Source organism: Xyrauchen texanus, chromosome 9 (assembly GCF_025860055.1).
Source record: "Xyrauchen texanus isolate HMW12.3.18 chromosome 9, RBS_HiC_50CHRs, whole genome shotgun sequence".
NCBI lineage: Eukaryota > Metazoa > Chordata > Actinopteri > Cypriniformes > Catostomidae > Xyrauchen > Xyrauchen texanus.
In genome coordinates this window covers 44,497,959-44,522,647 of record NC_068284.1, presented here as the reverse complement: position 1 = coordinate 44,522,647, position 24,689 = coordinate 44,497,959, and the positions used below count along the sequence as shown (strand labels likewise).

At 40.3% G+C, this 24,689-nt stretch overlaps 1 protein-coding gene across 1 annotated transcript in view; it reads left to right on the top strand.

The window, feature by feature from the left end:
- Nucleotides 1–24,689, top strand: part of scn12aa (sodium channel, voltage gated, type XII, alpha a) — an 88,045-nt gene that overhangs the window by 41,195 nt on the left and 22,161 nt on the right. Inside the window, exons 10-17 of the mRNA XM_052133704.1 lie at nucleotides 1,140–1,337; nucleotides 1,719–1,907; nucleotides 2,051–2,389; nucleotides 4,205–4,334; nucleotides 4,498–4,736; nucleotides 6,973–7,146; nucleotides 10,617–10,973; nucleotides 24,261–24,677. Coding sequence (XP_051989664.1) covers nucleotides 1,140–1,337; nucleotides 1,719–1,907; nucleotides 2,051–2,389; nucleotides 4,205–4,334; nucleotides 4,498–4,736; nucleotides 6,973–7,146; nucleotides 10,617–10,973; nucleotides 24,261–24,677 — 2,043 coding nt within the window. The remainder of the gene's footprint in view (nucleotides 1–1,139; nucleotides 1,338–1,718; nucleotides 1,908–2,050; nucleotides 2,390–4,204; nucleotides 4,335–4,497; nucleotides 4,737–6,972; nucleotides 7,147–10,616; nucleotides 10,974–24,260; nucleotides 24,678–24,689) is intronic.

Below are 24,689 nucleotides of genomic sequence, written 5' to 3'. Positions count from 1 at the left end.
AAAAATAAAAATCATGCCATCCCAGATGTGTACGACTTTCTTCTGCTGAACACAAACAAATATTTTTAGAAGAATATTTCAGCTCTGTAGGTCCATACAATGCAAGTGAATGGTGACCAGAACTTTGTTGCTCTAAAAAAAAAACATAAATGGTGCATAAAAGTAAAACATAAGACTTTTTTTTTTATATATAAATCTCCACCTTTGACCAGCCCCAAACAGTAGGAGTTATAAGCACAAAGAATGTGAATTGCCAAAAAACAAAAGAAGATGAACCTGGAAGTGAAAGTGGAGATTTATCCACTGGAGTCATATGGATTACTTTTGTGCTGCCTTTATTTGCTTTTTGGACCTTCAAAGTTCTGGTCACCATTCACTTGCATTGTGAGGACCAACAGAGCCTAAATATTCTTCATTGTTTACATTGATCATGGTATACATACTGAGGGGTTATACTTGCTTGTTTTGATTCTTGGGGGTACCTCCCACCCCTCCAGAATCTATGCGCCTGCACCGGTTCTTAAGAGTCATGTGATAATGAAAATTATTACTGGAATTTCTGAAGAAAAAAAAAAAGTGTATGAACACAGAAAGACGTAAACCCTTAGTTACCGTTTGTTACTGTATTAATTAGATTAAAAGTAATTTACTGTTATTAATGAGTGATGCCACAGAAATTACCCATGATGCAATGCATACTACTGTATGATTATATTATAGTAATTTAAAACTTAATTTTACAGTTATTTACCTGCTAAACTACTGTAAGGGTTAACTGTCTAAAGGGCAATTCAGAAAACTTTACAGTTCATGTGACGAAATTTTATAAGCACTTTAAACAAAAACAAGAGTGTTGCATTTCTGCTTTAAAAAACCTCTGGTGCACTTGCTACATAGACTTCCTTTTTAAGCGCATCACTGTGAACACAATTTTTGTTTGTTTTTACAAACTCATTAGCAGCATGCCAAAAATGCTTAATATAGAGATTGTGTTTAGCCCATGAAAGTTCTTTTAAAAATAAATTTCAACTCTATTATTATTATTTATTTTTTTGTGACGTTGTTCCATGAATAGATCTGAGGGAGCCATATTACCATTTATCATAAAGTCATATACTTCTCTTTCTTCTCCTTGGCAGACTTTGCGGTCAGCAGGCAAGACCTACATGATCTTCTTTGTGCTGGTGATATTTCTGGGTTCGTTTTACCTGGTAAACTTGATCCTGGCAGTGGTGGCCATGGCATATGAGGAGCAGAACCAGGCGACCATCGCAGAGGCCTGGGCCAAAGAGAGAGAGTTTCAGCTGGTAATGGAACAGCTACGCAAAGAACAGAGGGTATGACTCCTATAAACTAACGCAATCTGAAATAATCAGATGGGTAAACATTGTAAAGTACAATGGGTTGTAAACACCACTTCACGCTGACCTTAAGCTAATACAATTAATGATCAAATACAGCTAATATTTAAAATGCATTGCTTTACGCCTCAATTAAAATATATGTGGAAAGGTGGTAATAATTCTAGGGGCCCAAAGGTCCAGGGGGGCCCACAACAAATTCAAAACTGTATTTTGTAATATACAATATACAGTCACAAATCTTTGCTAGGCCTTGTTAGCAGCAGATACAATTATTACAATTCAATTTAATGAGTAAAATGGCAAAATTAACCCATGTATATGTGATTACATTTGTTCTCTTTGGTGTATTTTAAGGCATTAGCAAAACAACGTAGAAAAGAAGCTGAGCTTGCCCAGGAAGCGGAATTCCCCTCGTCTCCTTTCTCCCGGAAAGACTCAATAAAACCATGTCATAGCAGAACAAGATCGCACAGAATGCTATCTGAGGAGATAGAAGACGACTCAGATCTCCGGTCACTCAAGTTTGATCCGTTTGATGAGAAAGTAAGTGTTGTGGTCTTTTTGGGTATAAAGGTGCACTCAGTAATTCTCTCAATGCACGTAACTCATTAAAGGTGCTTTGTAACAGTATGTATTGTAAAAGTCCCATACAAATAAAATGTAAGTGAATACATTTTTCTTTCCAGTCAGCTCACCCTCTCCTAGCGACTCTCTCGTCTCATCCTCTGAGCACTCGTCGCGGAAGCCAAATCAGCATGTTCACCTTGCGCCCGCGGAACAACTCTGAGGCCGACTTTGCCGATGACGAACACAGCGTCCTTGATGATGGGGGGAGCAGGGCAACACCATGGCACAAGCGTCGTAGGGGCAGCATCAGGAGTCACTCATCACAGGTGTTGATGCCAACCCTTGCCCTCAATGGCATACTAAATTTTTCTCTGGACCAGAATGGCATGACCAGCATCAGGCCGCACACACCCACCACTATGCCTGCGTTCAGCATGGAAAGGGTGAACGAGGACATGGTCAGTAAAGCTTATGGTTTTACAGTAATAACTCTAAATGTTTGGTATATTTCATTGGTATAAGTCAGAAATGACGAAATGCATGACTTGCAGTTCAGTTCATTTTTGATTCACTAAAAAGAGTGTTCTGATATGTGTTGCTCCTTTCATAGGAAGCATTATATGTTTCATGCTTTTGATTCAAAAGAACTGGCTCATAAGGGTCATTTGTTCGGGAATCAGACTGCATTGGTTGTTCTGTATGTTTCACGCTGTAGATTCAAAGGAACCGGCTCATAAGAGTAATTCGTTCGGGAATCAGACTACACTGGTCAAACAGTTTGTTTCACGCTGAAGATTCAAAAGAACCGTCTCATATCAGTCATTGATTAGGGGATCGGACAACACTGTTCAAGCTGTATGTTTCACGCTGAAGATTCAAAGAACCAGCTCTTAAGAGTCATTCATTCGGGAATCAGACTAGATTGGTCATGCTGGAGATTCAAAAGAACTGGCTCAAAGAGTCAACTGTTTGGGAATCAGACCACGGTGGTCAAACAGATTTTTTCACGCTGAAGATTTCACGCTATGGAAAAAAAAAACGGCACTTAACAGTTATTCATTAGGTAATCAGATTACATTGGTCACTCTGTGTGTTTCACGCTGTAGATTCAAAAGAACCAGCTCATAACAGTCATTCGTTCGGGAATCAGACTGCATTGGTTTTTCTGTATGTTTCATGATGTAGATTCAAAAGAACTGGCTCATAAGAGTCATTCTTTCGGGAATCGGACTACACTGGTTGTTCTGTATGTTTCACACTGTACAATCAAAAGATCCGGCTCATATAAGTCATTCGTTCGGAAATCAGACTTCACTGGTCAAGCTGTGTGTTTCACACTGTAGATTCAAAAGAACCGGCTCTTAAGAGTCATTCATTTGGGAATCAGTCTCCATTGTTCACGCTGTGCTTCACGCTGTCGATTCAAAAGAACCGGCTCTTAACAGTCATTTGTTAGGTAATCGGACTACACTGGTTGTTCTGTATGTTTCACGTGGTAGAATCAAAAGATCCGTCTCAAATGAGTAATTTGTTTGGGAATAAGATTGCACTGGTCGCGCTACATGTTTCATGCTGTTGATTCAAAAGAACTGGCTCAGAAGAGTAATTAGTTCAGGAATCAGACTACACAGGTCGTGCTGTATGTTTTACGCTGTAGATTCAAAAGAGCTGGCTCTTAAGAGTCATTATTTGGGGAATCGGACTACACTGGTCATGCTGTATGCTGTAGATCCAAAAGCAACGGTTCTTAAGAGTCATTCATTCGGGAATCAGTCTACATTGGTCACACTGTATGTTTCACGCTGTATGGCTCATACGAGTCATTGTTTAGGGAATCGGACTACATTGGTTGTTCTGTATGCTTCACGATGTAGACTCAAAAGAGCCAACTCATACGAGTCATTTGTTTTGGTATCAGACTACACTGGTCGTGCTGTGTGTTTCATGCTGTGGATTCAAAAGAACCAGATCATAAGAGTGATTAGTTCAGGAAACAGACCACACACTGGTTATGCTATATGTTTCATGCTCCAACATCAAAGGAACCAGCTCTTAAGAGTCATCTGAAAGGGAATTGGACTTCATTGGTTGTGCTGTATGTTTCATGCTCCTGATTCAATAGTACTGTTGAGTGACAGCAGGAAACTTTGTCAGAGAATTTTAGCACGGTGTTGCATCCACATAAGCAGTAGAATGCACATTCAAGAACCAAAACTCATGAAAATCATTCGATTTCCTTGTATTTTTTTACAAAATGTAATTTTGATTAACAGGAGCCAGGGTGTCAGCACGACCAAACCACTGCAGCTCTCAAGCCAACTACTGACGTGCAGGATGAAGTCCCGTCACCTCGTAGAAAGAGAGGCATGAGCTCTGTTAGCTTCTTCAGTGATGCCATAGATGGTGAGATTCTCTTGGTCTTAGTCTGTCCAGCCATTGCATAATCTTTCTTTCTTAATTTTAACTCTGTTTCAAAGTACAAAGTTAGAAAACTAACTCAAAATTTCATGGTTTGTGTCATGGCTCCATGGTTGCTCATGATCTTCATCTCTCTGGTCCCTCTTAGAACTCGAAGAAGCTCATCAGAAATGTCCTCCATGCTGGTATGAATTTGCGAAGAAGTATCTAATCTGGACATGTTCTCCAGCCTGGTTAAGACTGAAGGTGAGAGTTAAAGTCATGGTGATGGACCCCTTCCTGGACCTGGCCATCACTATTTGCATTGTGCTCAACACATTGTTCATGGCGCTGGAGCACTACCCCATGACTGAGGAATTCAACAGCATGCTTAGTGTTGGAAACCTGGTAAGAACAATTAAATTTACGGACCAATGTATCAACCAGGTGTGCATTTCCCGTTTGTGATGAGGAGGAGGGCGTGGCCGGGCTGTGATGGAGCACTGCCGGCGCTGAATCAGCTGATCAGTGGGAGAGCGAGATAAGGGGCAGCCGGAGACGCTGTTTCAGGAGAGATAGTGTCTCCGGCTGCTCATTATCACGCTCTCATGCTGATCAGCTGATTCAGCGCCAGCCATACTCCAAAACAGCCTGGCCACGCCCTCCTCCTCGTCACACTCCTCCCCCACCCAATTCAGGCTGGGCACCACCGGTCTGACCTAACCCCTCTTGTATGTTCTCCTCCTCGTCACAACGTACAATGACGTAACTCACAGTGTAACCACCACAGTAATATGCATTGTTGTAGAAATTAACTAGCTAGTCACGTTGGTTGAGCTGTCGTTAATGACGTTACTTAGGGGGTGGAGTAAAAACATCCAAAAGCCGTTCAATATGAGAAAGCTGCTGAAGACACCAAAGCGGCATGCACTTTATAATGCGACAGATGCATTGTGCTACAATAGATGGGATTCCCTCTATATAACATGCGCACTCTTCAAAAACATATGAATGCCACTTATGCGTTAACATAAAGAAAACGTGTGATAAAGAGCTTACTCTTAACAGCCATCAGACTACATTGAATGTGCACACTAGTGTTTAAATGGTCTGCACTTATATAGCACTTTTTTAACCTTAGCAGTATTCAAAGCGCTTCACATTGGGTCTCATTCGCCCATTCACACACCAATGACGGCAGAGCTGCCATGCAAGGTGCTAGCTTACCATTGGGAGCAACTTGGGGTTCAGTGTCTTGCCCAAGGACATTTCGGCATGTGGAGTCTTGTGGGCCAGGAATCGAACCACCGACCCTGTGATTAGTGGACAACCCACTCTACCACCTGAGCCACAGCCGCAGCCGCAGCCACCCCACAGTTACTTTTCAGAATGTTCAGACTTTTTCAAAGTCTTTACAGTATGAAAGATATACTGTATATGGAATGAAAGATTATAGAAGTCTCAATGATGTCAAATGATGTCCACAAGGCAAACTAACAAGGAACTTTGCTTCTAACCACAGGTAAATAGCTGTAGTTCCAACCACGCAACTTTGCGATGCTGTTTACGATTGAATTTATAGTTACTGGGTGAACAGTAACATTTTAGTTTGCCTAAAAGTTTTGCTTTGCTAGGGTGTTTAATTGGTGATATTTCTCTTGTTCACACATATCCCTGACATTTTTGACCTTGGAGAAGTTGACAATTCGAAGAGCGTTGCTAATTGGTTAAAATGAATAGTGGTTTGGACGTGATGTCTTTTATTTACAATTACGCATAGCAACTGAGGAGCTTCTAGCTATCTTAACATTAAAAATAGTTAACTTTGAAGCACATCTCTTCAATGATATTCAAAAGTACACTTTTTTAAATGATGCTTTCATGAAAGCTTTTGTGACATTACCTTCAACAAACTATTTTTAAAACGACATAGTAGCCTATAAATGCAGACTTAGTTCACCTAGGGTGCTTTAGTACATTCAGGAGAAAAATTTTGACATTCTTCCATTGTATTAAAGGTGCTGTAAGCGATTTCAGCAATTCTAGAATTGCCACAAAATGAGATGTTGGATTAGCCACACCACCTCTTTCCAAAACACAGCACTCCAAAGATACCAAATGAGCTTTATTGAGACCGACATGGTTGTCCAAAACAACAGCAGAAAAATTGTGCCCTCAACTGACAACTTTATGAACAACATGTCACAAAAATGGCATACAGACTCAATAATTTGCTGCAACTACAATACTATGAGAACACATAAAATTATTGACTGGCAGAAAACGTCTGAGACAGCATAATAAATACCGCATAGAAAATAAGGGGCAAGTCAAAATTACTTTTAGTGGTTGGTATTCAACATTATGCCACAAATTCTGTCAATTGAACTTAACTTGTATTGAACCCCGAATATTCCTTTAAAGATCATTCAAAACATCAATTCAGGCACGTATGTCAAAACCTTTTACATGTAAAGTCTAACAAGTGAAACAAAAATGTCAAAATGAAAGGAGGAAAAAATACGATATAAATTATGCTCTGATACTTGATAGCTGCTATAAATGAAAGCTCTCAAGACTTGCGCCTACTGTTTTTAGCATCAGGTATTTTTATTGTAATGTAACATTCTGACGTGTTCTCTAGGTGTTCACTGGAATCTTCACAGCTGAGATGGTACTGAAGGTCTTCGCTCTGGATCCATACTATTACTTTCAGCAGGGCTGGAATATGTTTGATGGAATTATCGTGTGTTTAAGTCTGATGGAGTTGGGCCTTTCCAATGTAGAGGGTCTATCTGTCCTCCGCTCGTTTAGATTGGTAAGTTCAGATTCTGCTTCTTGGAAATAGACACTAGACTTTTGCCATGCTAAAGTTGTGTTGGAATGATTTCCCTGTTGATTTCTAGATAGTAAAGTCTCATTTAAGCATTTACACATCATCACTTGTTCATATGTACTTCATATAACTAAAAGAAACTTCTTTAAAAACAGTGCCTGAATTTAAAAGAAACACATAATTATGAGTTGAGTGCACATGAACACATTGAGTGCATGGTCGCGGGGGGAGGTACATCCCCATTCTAGAGAGCATTTGATTGGACAAAAGTCTGTGAAGTCCAACTTGAGTCGTAAATATATTTGTCTATTTCCCCAAGAAAAGAAAGTTTGTAAATTTTTTATGTGTGTATGTGCTAAAACTGAATTTTACCTGGGAAGTGAGGTTTACACCATGCACAGCTACCTACCAGCTGGCTTCCTTTACACTCACTCCCATCCGGGTCACGGCACCACTGTAACCGGTCCTGCTTGACCTGCTGCGAACGGGATTCGAACTGGCGTCTCCGGTGTGGGAGGTGGTCGTGCTAACTATGAGGCTAAAGGCTACAGCCACTATCGTTAGTCGCTAGCGCCTCTGGAGACCAGGGGATTGAGGTTTACACCATGCAAAGCTACCTACCAGCTGGCTACCGTATGCATATTTTGTTATACAGTAACTGATAGTGCCAAACACTATTAAAGTTTGATGAAACTACTCAACAGAAGCGCATAGCATGGACAAATCATTAACTTGCACAACCGCTACATATCACGAGCCGCTGATTGCTCAACACAGATCAGTTTGAGTAGCGCTACAGTAGAGGGTCGTGCAAGTAAACGTGTCAGCTTGTCGTTGGTGGTTGAGCGGATGACAGCCTACTGTTTTTTTTGTTTTCGTATTAGCTGCTTTTTGCTTTCAGATCAATAGCCTACATGGTGTAAGTAAATTGATACGGTTTGGATTATCAACCTGGCATAGGCTACACTGCGTTCCACACACACACAAACGGCAACAAAAATTATTGTAATTATTACAATGTTCACATTGCCATTAAAATAAGCATGTACATACATTAATTTGTACCATACATAATTTATGTTATTATTGGCCAGGCATAAAATGCAACGCTCAATTTTGTACAATATGTAACAGCGGGTCCCTGCATTGTCTTTCAACCCACCAAGGGGTTCTTGGCCTGAAAAAGGTTGAATAACCCTGCCTGCCTAATCTGGTGCTCCATTAAAGTTTTATGTCTGTGTTTGGATTGACTGCTATATGAAAACGCAACTGTATAGTAAACACTATTATGCGTGACTTTGCCAGACAGTAATAATGACAAATGCGACATGCTAATCCATCTAAACTTGGTTGACCCCCCCCCACACACACACACCAACCCAAGGGTCTTGCTATTCATTATCAGATTAAAGCTTTATAGAGCTTTTAACGTCCCTTTACACTGGGAAATTAAACACTGTTGTTCAGAAGTGCTGATTATATATGTTAAAAATTCTACATTCCATTGTCATGGTTTCACCCATTTATGTGGATATTTGGCAGAGCACTAATCCTTTATCCATTAGTGAGATCAAATACGTTAGTGTTGATATCTCAACCAGTGGTCTACACTTTCTTTTAGTTCTACATCAGTCGCATTGCAAAACAATATTCCCTATAGAACATGCTCAATTAAGCTAAAACAGTACCATTTTTTTTTTATTTATCTGCGAAAATATGAAGTTTGATTTGGTTGGTGAATTGTTTGATACCCAGTTTATCTTAATTTCTTATTTCTTGTACTTTTCTTGTCATTCACTTCAACATGAACTGCCTTTCAAAACCCATTTTACTTTCGTTATCTGATTTCAACATGACAAAACATGTTCAATGGCAAAAAATGTAGGGTGGGACTTGTTTTTTATCTATCTGCAATTGATAGGGTTGTAACAAGTAGTCTTTATCTGACAGGTGGTCGGTGGGAAGTGTTGAAAAGTAAAAAGGACTTTCTGACATCAGCCGAAAAGTACTGAAAAGTTGTTTCAAAGGTGGAGCATGTTATTAAATTGTAATTAAAGACCACAAAGAAAATACTTTTTTTTTCTCTGGAATAACATGCACTGATGAATTGCTCACAATAAAACCAGAAATGTCTGTTAAGAAAGTAAATATGGTCAGTATTGATTTTTAATATTTATATGTTTAACCATCAATAATTTTACCTCATGAAGTTATGAAAGTGGTCTTTTGATTTGTAACATATATCCATGATAAACCTCTGCAAGAAAATCCAGTTTAAGATGGTAGCCTGTTTTACATGGTTTCTAGCTGGTCATTTATGATTTTCTGCATGTTTCCCAAAATTACTCTCATAACTCTAAGATAAGTCAAGTCAAGTGTCAAGTGGTTTTTATTGTCGTTCAACCATATACAGTTAGTACAGTACACAGTGAAACGAGACAACATTCCTCCAGGACCATGGTGCTACATAAACAACATAGGACAAACACAGAACCACATGAGACTACACAGACTAAATAACATACCTATATAAAGTGCACGTGCAAACGTGCAAAAAGTACGGGACAGGGACAATATCACGCATGTCTTCATCAAACTACACTGGCTGCCATTGGTTGCTCACATCAAGTTCAAGGCATTAATGTTTGCTTATAGAACAGCCACTGGTTCCGCGCCCCTTTATCAACACTCACTACTTTAAGTCTGTGTGCCCTCCAGAAGCTTGTTGGGTGAATGGTGCCTCGTGGTGCCATCTCACAGAGGAAAAAAATTGCTTACTTTGACTTTCATTTTCAACGTTTCTCACTGGTAGAATGACCTTCCAAACTCCACCCGAGCAGCTGATTCTCTTTCTATTTTAAAGAAACATCTATCTCTTTCGTGAGCACTTGACCCAACTGGAGCAATTACCACATTCGAAAGCCTCCTTTTTGAGGGTGTGTATAACCTATTTGCACATGTAGTTATTTGCAATGTAAATCACCTGGAATATGCAAAAGATTCAATAAATTGCACATGCAAATTAGTACCTGTTATTTGGGATCTTAGTAACACAAAATGTGCACAAACCTGTGCACAAAATGTAGCAGAACAGAAAGAAAATAAAGAAGTATACTATATTTAAAATTAAAAAATGGTTGTCTTCATAATCTTTTATCAGAATTGTATAAATGGCTTCGCCTATGAAAAGACTTTCCTTTCCGGCTGATGTCACAGAGTCCTCTTACTTTTCTGGAATGCCCACTTTTGATGATCCAATAAATTCCTGATGAATAAAATCAAGCCCTTCGCTAATATTTTCATAATTTTTCACTCAGATAAACTGTACGTCATTTTATGGAAGTTAAATGGGATGTGAACGTTTTTAGCTGGTATGAGTAATGAGTGTTTTTTCTGCAGGACATATTTGCAAAAGATAAATAATTGATGCATCTTCTGTATTTTCTCTGCAGCTGCGAGTTTTTAAATTAGCAAAATCATGGCCCACCCTCAACACACTGATAAAGATCATCGGTAACTCTGTGGGTGCTTTGGGTAACCTGACGCTGGTGTTGGCCATCATCGTCTTCATTTTCGCTGTGGTGGGCATGCAGCTGTTTGGGAAGAACTATCAGGACTGTGTTTGTAAGATCAGCTATGACTGTACCCTGCCTCGCTGGCACATGAAGGATTTCTTCCACTCGTTCCTCATCGTGTTTCGGGTATTGTGCGGGGAGTGGATCGAGACCATGTGGGACTGTATGGAGGTGGCCGGACAGCCACTTTGCATTCTGGTCTTCATGCTGGTCATGGTTATAGGAAACCTGGTGGTGAGTACAATAATTAGTACTGTTTTATGCTCAGTTTGTGCTGTGATGTGATTAAAATGACATACTTGAATAGCTGGTAAGTTATTTAATAAATTAAACTGACTATGATGGATTTGCTTTACAAGTCAATCAGACAATCTTATCTTGTCTAAGTGGGCATTTCTTGGCCGGAATCAGATGCAATGCAGCCCAGACCTTTTACGGTATTCAAAAGCATGGGCAGACTGGGAAGAGAAACTGCCCCAAAAGTTGTTGATTGGGGGGTGAAATATCCCAGCTCCATTTCACGGCGCTCTTTAGCCAGTCACAGCCCGTTCGGCATAACGCTCTAGCCCATTTCAACTTATCTGCGCCCCTTCTGCCCCATTTTGTGACCGGCCCACCGGGATAAGTACCGTTCTCCATATGGCCAGTCTGCCTATGGTAAAAAGTTTGGCCACTTGATAGCCAGGTTTCATACATTTGAACTGTCCACAGAAGGGCACCAAAAACAAGTTAAGAAATAATACAGTCAAGATGAATGCATTTTTTATTAACTCTACTTCTAACCCAAACTCCAACCCTGAACTTTACTGTCAGTGTTATAAAAATTTCATTTATAAGCAAAAATGCAACCTCTGAATCATACTCAGCATTGTTTATTCAAATATGATTACTTCCTGTTTTTTTATGGGACAAAACCTGAGTCTTGAAGGTTGCGTAACGTGCTATCAGTACCTCTAGAGGGAAATATGTTCACAAAAATGAAAGAGAATAACAAAAATGTTTAGTTAGCTTCTAACCCTACTGGGCAACATTGGCTCAACCAATAACATGAGTTTATTACAGGACAATCTGTTGATGTTCGACCAATGGAAGATTTCATTATTTTTGCATTTTTGGTCAGAAATTGCACACTTCATCTTCACCTCCGAGTGTACACACTACACTGTTTTTTATGCAACTTAGAGGAGTAAAGAGCGTGGTTGTTCGGATATTTATTTGCACATGTATTTTGCAACAAGTAGGTCTATATTCCAGACTCTCAAACTCAACTTCTCTTTTTATAATGCCTGGATTAGTGCCTGGATAATATAAAACAAGGTGCAATTATACTATATTATGCACATTAAGACAAAACACCAAAAACAAACTTTCAAAAACAGAACAGGTTTATGTTTGCAGTACCAAGAGTTCATGAACTAAAACTATTTATTTTTTAAGTATATAATTTCCTGGGGTGTGAATAAACTGCACGACAATGCCAGTTGTTTAGCACCACCAACGTGCTGGATTGAGCAGCTGCAGCGTAAAAAAAAGTTATTAGCCAGACCCGCCATTAATAGCGTCATCGGAATCCATTGTTTACAAGGGGGGCGCAATTAACAGCGGGTCCGGCTAATCATATTTTTTGCTTTTCGCAGGTGTGGAGGTAAGGTCTGTGCCGGTGTGCTGGCGCTGTGGGGAACCGGGACTTTGGGTATAGCATGCCAGGTGAAGGAGAGGTGTGTGAAGGGGGATGTACACAAATACCCTTTAGTGCCTGTTATTGTTCACTTCCAGGGACAAAAACATAGAATAGAGACAGCGTTTATTCCCCGACACACCCATCTGCTGATTTTGGGTACAAATTGCCAGAATTTCAGACATTTTTAAGGGGAACGTGTGCGGATGGGTCCTGCAATAGAGTAATCTGGTGTGGAATTTGAGCAGCACTGGTTGGGGAGGCGCTTCCTGAGCTGTCATTGTCAGCTCCACGTCAGGGAAACCTGGAGGACTCCGCCCTGGGGTACTTCCGTATGGAGTAGAAAAGAGACGAGACTCTCAGGCATGCCTTTGACCAAGCGAGAGTAATTGATGGTCAAAAACGGTATACAGTACAAAAAGATACTTTACAAGACATAATGATCGTATACACAATGTCCTGGGGATATACATGTGAATTTATAGAACAGTTTGTCTATAATTTATTGAAGAATGTCTGTTGTGTCCATTTCCTGTGGAGGAAAGGAGTGTTTTAATCTTTCTGCATTCTTTGCTCTAGCATGCAGCTAAACTCCCCCCGCTTGGAATGTCACTGGTGTCACTATTCACTATTTGCTATCAGCAAAGACAGTGTAAAGGCTTGATAATGATCAGTGGGGGAGCAGACATAACGGAGTCGGCTTGGCCCTACTTAGACCTTTGCTTGTTACAGTCTTGAGACATCTGTTGGCTTATTCATTAAATAATGAATAATTGTGTGTCTGATTGGTCCAGATGCTACAATGTGTAGCATTCATGTAATTAATGGCTAAAGTATTTCTAAAAGACGAAAGGCTGTTCAGACCAACACAGTGCAACAAACCCAGAGAGCACACAAGTTTTTTAAATCTTTTCATCTGGAAAGCATCTCAAATCTGCTAAACATCTTAAAGTAATTTGCTGAATGTCTTATTGAAATCCGAGACATACTTATTGATATGTCTTATAGACGTATTGCAGAAGAGCAAACAATGTAAAATAGATGTCTTCCAGATGTAAACATACACATCAAATAGACGTCTGGGTGTTGTATTTATAAGATCAGGCTGGACATGTTTGTTGTCATATAACCAAACACCACATGTTGACAGTATATAGGCACAGCTCATCGCTTTTGGACAAACTCATCCATGAAAGGATGCCCATTTTCCTAACTTAAATGTAGATAATATTAATTATCTGATCCTTCGTTATTAGATCCTTAACTCTGCTTTGACCTTTTCGTAGATGTCAGATGTCTTCAGTTGGTTCAGCATCCTCTTTTCAATGGACATCAAAGCCATGCACTCAAGTGCTGTTGTACAGTAGCATTGTGTTGAAAAGTCTCAATCTTTTCAATGCCAAAAATGTTCTCTCTACTGATGCAGTAATAGATGGCACTGTTAGAAACAACTGCCAGCTGCTGCATAAAGCATTGTTATGATACATAATGTATCTAACGTAATGTTTACATTGACTATGTTTTTAATCCATTTTTCCAGATAATGTGTACTTTGTGTGTCAAAAAATGTGGGGGAATATGTTTTCAGAGGATTTTCAAAAGAAATTTGGTTTGAGAATTTACATTTATGGTTTACTTTTTGTTTATTTGATTTAATTGAGTTAGTTTGGCTTCAACTGCATTTTCTGTTATCGATATCTGGCAACAGTACATTGTTTATCCGCTTGGGCGAGCAATTCAGGTACAGGTTTTCTAGCGCATAAAATTGCCCACATGACAACCAACCAATGAGAACGCACAACAATTTTTGGGGGGATTTTCTCCCATTTTCTCCCCAATTTGGAATGCCTAATTCACAATGTGCTCAAAGTCCTTGTGGTGGCGTAGTGACTTGCCTCAAACCAGGTGGCGGAGGACAAATCTCAGTTGCCTCTGTGTCTGAGACCGTCAATCCACGCAATCTTATCACATGGCTTCTTGACAACTCACCACGCATCCCACTGAGAGCGAACCACATTATAGCGACCATGAGGAGTTTACCCCATGTGACTCTACCCTCCTTAGAAACTGGCCAATTTGGTTGCAATTTGGTTTGGTTGCTTAGGAGACCTGGCTGGAGTCACTCAGCACATCCTGGATTTTAACTCATGACTCCAGGGGTGGTGGTCAGTGTCTTTACTCACTGAGCTACTCAGTCCCCCCACAATGACAGGGATTCTTAGCAATAGAGCGTGGGTGCCAAAGCTATTGTGGATCAGCTTGTCTGAATCCCTCAGAAACTAGAACAGATTGCAGAAAACTACCATCATGACTACCGACAGTGACATACATATTTCCAACATTTTATTATGTAAATAATCTTCATGTTATACCACAAATGACAAGGAAATTGATATTAAGGTTAATATTAAGAAGCAAATCGCCACACACATTCTCTGGAATGCAGAGCATTCGCAGTTTATATGAACCACACGCTGCCGCTATATATATATATATATATATATATATATATATATATATATATATATATATAGACATTACTGTGTCAAAGTCTTGGGCACATAAGATGCTTCACAAAAACATTTGTCTTAAGATGGTTATTTATATTTTCAGCTTTAGTGTGTCAATAGGAAATATACATTTTAGACTCCCAAACAATTATTTTGCTAATAGAATAGGATAGAAGAACAGAGACCTGCAACAGATGCCCCACAGAGCCAACCACCGAATATCCAGTCAGTCTGGGATTGAGACAGCCTAAATAGATAGAAGAACTGTGGCAAACTCTCCAAGAGGCTTGGAACATCCTATCTGCCAACAACCAAGAAAAACTGTGTCCAGGGGTAAAAAGGAGAATTGATGCTGTTTTGAAGGCAACAGTGGTCACACCAAATATTGATTTAGCTTTTTTTATGTTCACTCGACTTTGTATGATGTTAATTGATAAATGTAAACAATTTATGGCATCATTTTTGAAGACATCCTCACTAACATTTTTCCCCAAGTGCCTAGAACTTTTGCACAGTACTGTACACCGATGAGCCAAATCTTTATGACTAATCAAAGGTGAAGCAAATAATGGTGATCTTCTCCAAAGATGGCCACATGTCAAGGTATGGGTAGATTTGATGGTAAACGAACAATCAGCTCTCGTAGTCAATGTGTTGAAGTGTGTTATTTTTAAAGAACTAAGTGACTTTTACAAGGGGCAAATTGTTATGGCCAGATGACTATGTCAGAGCATTTCTGAAACGGAAAGGCTCTGTGGAGTACCTACTGACAGTGGTCTGAGGAGGGACAATCCACAAACTGACTACAGGGTGTTGTGCACCCAAGGCTCATCGATGAGAGAGGGCAACAAAGGCTATCCCATCTAGTTCGAACCGACAGATGGACTACAGTGGCACAAGTCACAGAAAATTTGAATGATGGTTACAGGAGTAATGTGTCACAACACACAGTGCATTGCTCTCTGCTGTGTATAACTAGACCCTAGACCTTATTCAAGCTAGCGCCATTTTTGATTATTTTAATTGGAATGACAACAAGGCTGTGAGGGATAAACTTCCCATCTTTTCAGTGGCACAAACTGTATAACGCTGTAAAAAGCTCCTAGATCACATCTGATTTTCATGTCTAATGAATGTCCTTGAAAATATGTTTTTTCAATGATTTGTCTGCAGAACAATCCAAAAACACTTTAAACTGCAGAACAACCCATCGAAGTGATTGTATATCTGTCCCTCACAGCCTCATTGTCATTCCAGTCAAAAATCAAAGATGCCGCTGCTCTGAATAAGGTCTGCGTAGCCGCGTGCCCATAATGACCCCTGTCCACTGTCAAAAACACTTACAATCACCTGGTCCGATGAGTCCCATTTTCTTCAACATCACTCGGACGGCTGTGTATGTGTGTGCCGTTTACCTGGAGAAGTGATGGCACAAGGATGCACTGTGGGAAGACGGCAATCCGGTGGAGGGAGTGTGATGCTCTGGGAAATGTTCTGCTGGAAAACCCTGGGTCTGTCCGTTCATGTGGACATCAATTTGATACGTGTCACCTACCTAAACATTGTTGCAGACCAGGTAAACGCCTTCATGGCAATGGTATTCCCTGATGGCTGTGGCCTCTTTCAGCAGGCTAATGTGCCCTGCCACACTGCACACATTGTTCAGGAATGGTTTGAGGAACATGATGAGGAGTTCAATGTGTTGCCCTAGCCTCCAAATTTTACCAGATCTAAATCTGATTAAGCATCTGTGGGATGTGCTGGACCAACAAGTCCGATCCGCAGCATCTACAACTTGTAACTTACAGGACTTGGATCTGCTGCAAATATCTTGATGCCAGATACCACAGGACACCTTCAGGAGTCTTGCAGAGTCCATGTCTCTGTGGGTCAGTGCTGTTTTGGCACCACGCAGAGGATCAACAGCATATTAGGCAGGTGGACATTTTGTTCTGGCTCATCTGTGTATAGAAATTGCATTATATTTGGGTTGCCGATCAATTAAAAATGCATTTGGTTCAAATGTTTTGGCTCATATTTGGTATATTAGAACTGTCAAAGTTAATGCGATAATGCATGCAATGAATGAAAAACGTTTAACGCGTACATTTTTCTTAATCGCGATTCATGTATGTACCATTCGTAAAGCATAAACCAGAATGTACACTGGTCAAAAAAGGGCAGAACCTAGGCTATGTATCTGCCCAGAGTCATTGCACTGACACACAGATGACAAAACATACACACAACAGACGTTTCAGTGATCAAATGATGGGGAAAGGACATTGTAACACAGTTAAGGATGGGCAAGGAGGAGGCGAGTACCGGCTTGTCAATATAAATTATAATTTAATTAAACTCAAATCAAAAGCACAAACATAAACACACACATGACGGACATGCCCGTAATTCTCTCTCTCTCGAACCATCGTCACCGGCCGCCTTTATACCTCGCGCGCCTCATCAGGCCGTTTGGGGACCGGGCGCGTGATATTCTGACCCGGCCCCACCCCCCTCCGGTCCATAGACATCTTAACGCTATTTATTGTACAAAACAAGCTCAGATGGGACTTGTGACAGAAATCAAGTACTTTGCAGCCTCTGTAAGGTGCAATTTAATTACCACAGAAGCACATCAAGTCTTATCTCTCACAGAATGAGAGGTTGTTTGAAAGCGCTTTTCAAGTGGACATTAAAGCAGCGCTTGACTATAGCTTTGACACCCTGATGCGAATTGTGAACGAGGCTTCACGATTGCTATAACAAAGCTGATGCAACTTATGGTTGCATAGTTCTTTCTATTAGTCAAACGCTTAGACTTTGCTTAACTTTTAATGTAACTACAGTGCATCCGGAAAGTATTCACAGCGCTTCACTTTTTCCACATATGTTACAGCCTTATTCCAAAATGGATTAAATTCATTATTTTCCTCAAAATTCTACAAGCAATACCCCATAATGACAACGTGAAAGTTGCAAAAATCTTTGCAAATGTATTAAAAATAAAAAATTAAGTATTCACAGCCTTTACCATGACACTCAAAATTGAGCTCAGGTTTCCACTGATCATCCTTGAGATGTTTCTACAACTTGATTGGAGTCCAACTGTGGTAGATTCAGTTGATTGGAGATGATTTGGAAAGGCACACACCTGTCTATAAGGTCCCATAGTTAACAGTGCATATCAGAGCACAAACCAAGCCATGAAGTTTGGAACCACCAGGACTCTTCCTAGAGCTGGCTGCCCAGCCAAACTGAGTGATCGGGGAGAAGGGCCTTAGTCAGGGAGGTGACCAAGAACCCGATGGTCACTGACAGAGCTTCAGCGTTTCTCTGTGGAGAGAGAAGAACCTTCCAGAAGAACAACCATCTCTGCAGCACTCCACCAATCAGGCCTGTATGGTAGAGCGGCCAGACGGAAGCCACTCCTCAGTAAAAGGCACATGACAGCCCGCCTGGAGTTTGCGAAAAGGCACCTGAAGGACTCTCAGACCATGAGAAACAAAATTCTCTGGTCTGATGAAACAAATATTGAACTCTTTGGCCTGAATGGCCAGTGTCATGTCTGGAGGAAACCAGGAACCGCTCATCACCTGGCCAATACCATCCCTACAGTGAAGCATGGTGGTGGCAGCATCATGCTGTGGGGATGTTTTTCAGTGGTAGGAACTGGGAGACTAGTCAGGATCGAGGGAAAGATGAATGCAGCAATGTACAGAAATATCCTTGATGAAAACCTGCTCAAGCACTCTGGACCTCAGACTGGGCCGAAGGTTCATCTTCCAACAGGACAATGACCCTAAGCACACAGCCAAGATAACAAAGGAGTGGCTATGGGGACAACTCTGTGAATGTCCTTGAGTGGCCCAGCCAGAGCCCAGACTTGAACCCGATTGATCATCTCTGAAGAGATCTGAAAATGGCTGTGCGTCTGTACGCTCCCCATCCAACCTGATGGAGCTTGAGAGGTCCTGCAAAGAAGAATGAGAGAAGCTGCCCAAAAATAGGTGTGCCAAGCTTGTAGCATCATACACAAGACTTGAGGATGCTAATTGGTGCCAAAGGTGCTTCAACAAAGTATTGAGCAAAGGCTGTGAATACTTATGTACATGTGATTTTTTTTTAATTTTTATAAATTTGCAAAGATTTCAAACAAACATCTTTCACGTTGTCATTATGGGGAGTGTTTGTAGAATTTTAAATACAATAATGAATTTAATCCATTGTGGAATAAGGCTGTAACATAACAAAATGTGGAAAAAGTGAAGCACTGTGAATAATTTCCGGATGCACTGTATAAAAGTATTTTTGTCTTTTTTCTAGTGAAAATATCTAAACATTCTTAAAATGTGATTTGTTTACTTGACAAACTGAAAACTGGCATAAGATTGTAAGTCTTGTTTTTAGAGAAATCTAATCAAATTTATTGAACTTTAGACATAAAACAAATCTGCCAATGGGGTAAAGCAGACTGTCTGCCTGACATGTGCAATGAGATCTGCTCCTCTCTCTCTCTCTCTCTCTCTCTCTCTCTCTCTCTCTCACTCTCTCCTGCACAAGTCAGTTCCTGCACAAGGATTATCTTTGCTGTTTAGTGTAATTAAAGGTCAGAGTGCACGTCACTAATCGGGTTTCCATGACGACCCACAAAGTGGCTCTTACAATAGAGCAGACCACAAGAGAATAGCTTGTTGTGAACATGTGATGTTGTTTTTGTTGCTGTTGACATGACCGTGATAGAACAAGGGTTTAGCTCACAAAGACTCATGTTACCAGAAATCCTCACCGCTGTGGCAACAGTTGTTCATATAACTGATGAAAAGATTTGTACATAAACAAATGTTTGCTGATGTGCTGCTTACAGTCTCTTAGTCTGATATACATATGTTCTCCTGTTTCAATAACAACTGATGTCTGTTGTGTTTCCAAAGCAATGTAAATAGCAATTACTAAGGAGATACTTGCTCCTGTTCTTATTGGGTCTGACAAATGACAAAAAAGTATCTGAGATGCTTGGCTTTATGATATTATTAGCAAAATAGCCTATTCCCAACCCTAAAATATTACACCCCTGTTAGCAATATTATTTCCTTGTAAACAAGTCAATACTGAATTTGCTCAAAACTAATATAATATATAATATATAATAAAATATACACTGGCAGCCAAAAGTTTGGAATAATGTTCAGATTTTGCTGTTTCGGAAGAAAATTGGTACTTTAATTCACCAAAGTGGCATTCAACCTATCACAAAATATAGTCAGGACATTACTGATGTAAAAAAGAGCATCATCACTATTTATATAAATCTAGACAGGCCCCATTTCCAGCATCCATCACTCCAACACCTTATCCTTGAGTAATCAAGATAAATTGCTAATTTGTACTAGAAAATCACGTTCCATTATATCAAACACAGCTGAAAGCTATTTGGTTCTTTAAATTAAGCTTAACATTGTCTTGGTGTTTTTACCTTTTGTATCTTTTAAAGCTTAAATAAATGTATTAGTATATTATGCTTAATAGCCTAATTAGACATAAAACTCAATTAAATTATTTTGTATCCATAACTATTTTCCAAAATATGCTAAAGACGAAAATATATATGTTGGAATAAGTTGCACTATACAGAAAAAAAAACACCTTGGGTTTAGGTTCTCCTTCTGTCATTCACTCGATGATCACACTGAGATGGCGTTCATGGATGGTTCATGTTCTCACTGCGAGAACATGACCATGGCAACGTTACGGTCGCGGATCTCCTTCCTGAAGGTGAATGCCACTTCAGCCGCCAACCCCCAACCACCCCCCGTAGCTCCTTCTTCCCACGGGATTGAGGACGACCCGGCTGGCGATGAAGGCCAGCCGGGTCATCGGGGATGATCACGGGCTCGGTTTCGCCGGGTAAATCCCCACGAACCACCCGCCGCCCCCGACATGCTCGCGTGCTTCCGTCCGGGCTCGGGATGAGTGAGACTCGCCTCGCGGCCAGCCGGCATTCTCCCTCGAGCCCTCAGGCTTGGATGATGACATCATCGCTGCATCAGAGAGCGTCCAGGCATCTGACGTGGAAGACTCCACTGGGCTGCCGCCTTCGGGCTAGCCCGCCCAGTCGGAGGCGGCCACGCAGATGGCCGACATGCTTTCCCGGGCTGTTGTGAGCATGGGCTTGGACTGGAACCCCCCGTCCTCCACACAGCCTTTGTGGCTTGACGACTGGTACCTCGGCGTCCCCCTGGTACCATTCTTGCATGACGAGCTGACGCGGATGTGAAGGGCACCTTTAACTGCCCATATCCGGCCCCCTCGCTCGTCTCTTCAAGAGTTACTATCGTAACCTCCATTCCTCGAGGGAGGGAGCAAGACGTTGTGTCCCTCCTGCCACAGCACTAGACCTAGCACTGTAAATTACTGTGCTTAATTTTCAGCTCATCAGTGCAAAATCCTGACTGGCATTCGCGGCCCCGCTTCCCTTTATACCTGTGTGTCCAGGGCGGGGCATGCAAATTCTGTCTGCCAACTTGACATTGGCCTTTTCTCAGGTTCAGAGGTAAGATTCGGCATCCAAGGAAGACCCCTTGTGTCACTTCATTTGACACAACGTCTCGTTCCCTCCCTCGGGGAACGGAGGTTACGACAGTAACCATGACGTTACATTCACCAGTTCAAAGATAAGAAGGATAAGAAATGAATTGTGTTGAACAGAAAAATGCACAACTGTAACATTCTTTTTATTAATAGACTACAGGGTGATTTGTTCTATAATTTATATATATATATATATATAGTACTGTTGTTACGAATTATTGAACCAGAAAGAATAAAGGAGTGTAATGCCTAACTTTATGCAAAAAAACACAAAAAGACAGATAGTATACTGCTGATTATGCCTTATAATTGATTATTATACTCTGTAATGATACATCAAAGTTTCAGTATAATGTGATGCATTTTTACACCCCTACATACTTTTATAAAGCTTAAAAATGTATGTCATTTGGGTGTGAAAGCTTTCATTTTGGGTGGCATTTGCACACACTGGAACATTGCTCTGTCGGAGGGGCACCTCAGCAAAAGGGCAGGGGCTTATGTCCCTAGAGCCACTCCCTCTGCACATGCCTGTTTTTGAGTTCCCACAGTATGCAATAGACTGGCATGTCTTAAGGTAAATATTAGGTCAAAAATTGCAAAAAAGAAACAGTTTCTCTAGAAACTCATCAGTCAATCATTGTTTTGAGGAATGAAGGCTATATATATACAATGCTTGTAATTGCCAAAAAACTGAAGATTTCATACAAAGGTGTACACTACAGTCTTCAAAGACAAAGTACAACTGACTCTAATAAGGACAGAAAGAGATGTGGAAGGCCTCCATCATCCGTAAATGGAAAAAAATTGAACTCTTTGGCCTGAATGGCCAGATGTACAACTAAACAAGAGGATAAGTACATCAGAGTCTCTAGTTTGAGAAATAGACATCTCACATGTCCTCCGCTGACAGCTTCATTGAATTCTACCCGCTCAACACCAGTTTCACGTACAACAGTAAAGAGAAGACTCAGGAGTGCAGCCTTATGGGAAGAATTGCAAAGAAAAAGACACTTTTGAAACAGAAAAACTAAAAGAAAAGGTTTGAGTGGACAAAGAAACACAGACATTGGACAACAGATAATTGGAAAAGAGTGTTATGGATCTTAACCCTATTGAGCTTTTGTGGGATCAGTTAGACTGTAAGGTGCGTGAGAAGTGACAAGACAGACACATCTATGGCAAGTGCTACAGGAAGTATGGGGTAAAATATCTCCTGAGTATCTGGACAAACTGACAGCTAGAATGCCAAGGATCTGCAAAGCTGTCATTGCTGCACGTGAAGGATTTTTTGATGAGAACTCTGAAGTAGTTTAAGAAGTTCTGAAATAGTTTTTTTTTATTTATTTTTTTAATTGTAATAGTAATTTTTCATGTTATTAATATCTTGACTATACTTTGTGATCAGTTGAATGCCACTTTGGTGAATTAAAGTACCAATTTCCTTCCATAACAGAAAAATCTGTACATTATTCCAAACTTTTGGCCACCAGTGTATTTTTAGAAACATCTGAACATTCAGACATTTCAAATGAATGGTATTAACAAAAAACTAATTAAGAAATTAACTATGATTAATTACTGTTACCTGTGGACCTTATATTGGAGTGTATGCCATTTTTTATTTGACACAAAAACTCGGCTGTGATGGATAGTAGTTATCTTAGTCGTTAAGTCAATAAAACACTGAAAATATGTCTTGAAAATTAGACATGACCTAGGATATTAAAGCGATAGTACACCCAAAAATGAAAATTCTCTCATTTACTAACCATAATGCCATCCCAGATGTTTAAGACTTTTTTTGTGCTTAACACAACGATTTTTAGAAGAATATTTCAGCTCTGTAGGTCTTCACAATGCATGTGAATGGGTACTACAAATATTAAGCTCCAAAAAGCACATAAAGGCAGCATAAAAGCAACCCATTCAACTCTAGTAGTAAACACCATATCTTTAAAAGCAATATGATAGGTATGGGTGAGAAACAGATTAATAGTCCTTTTTTACTATATATTCTCCTCCCTGCCCAGTAGGTGGCAATATGCACAAAGAATGTGAACTGCCAAAAACAAAGTAGAAGTATGTGAAAGTGTAGATTGATAGTAAAAAAGGACTTAAATATTCATGTGTTTCTCACCCACACCTATCAAATTCTTTCAGAAGATATAGATTTAACCACTGCAGTCATATGGATTACTTTTATGCTGCCTTTTGGAGCTAAAACATTTGGTACCCATTCACTTGCATTGTGAGGACCTACAGAGCTGAAATATTCGTCTTTGTTTATGTCCAGCAGAAGAAAGTCATACACATCTGGGATGGCATGAGGATGAGTACAAAATAAATACTTTCACCTCCATTTAATTAATTTTAATTTAATTTAATATGTAAAATGACACATACACTGAATCAGTTAGTTCTTGACTCAATCACTACACAGCAAATCATTATTTCCCTCATGTCATGAATTCAAAATTCACTGAAAACTGTCTAGACCTTTAAAGGAATAGTTCGCTCAAAAATAAAAATTTGATTATTTTTACTCATCCTAATTTTATTTCAAACCTGTATGACTTTCTTTATTCTGTGGAATTTATAATGAGGTGTTCGACAGAATCAGTCACCATTCACTTTCATTTCATTCATCTTTTTTTCCATACGTTGAAAGTGAATGGTGACTGAGCTGTCAGTTTGATTTCAATCAGCTAAAACTCACGGAAGGTTCTCTTTGTTTATCTGTAGGTGCTGAATCTGTTTCTGGCCCTGTTGCTGAGCTCCTTCTGCTCTGATAATCTGTCAGCGCCTGATGAAGATGGAGAAATGAACAACCTTCAGATCGCTCTAGCAAGAATCCACTTCGGTTTCACGTGGCTGCTCAACGGCATCAAAGACCTTTGCAGTGGGAACCTGGTGCGGCGTGGACAGAAAGCCAAGGAGGGGCAGGGGACCCTGAAAATGAACCACACAGAGTGCAACGGCGGTCTGCGAAGGTTCACGCAGTATGGAGAGAAGTTCATCATAGCGGAAGAAGAGGACAGTTACATGACCAATCCAAACTTCACTATCTGTGTGCCCATCGCGCCAGGAGAGTCCGATGTGGAGTTCCCAGAGGAAGAGGACGAAGACACGGAGTCATCTGAGGATGAAAATCAGAAACAGGTGAGAGGTTTT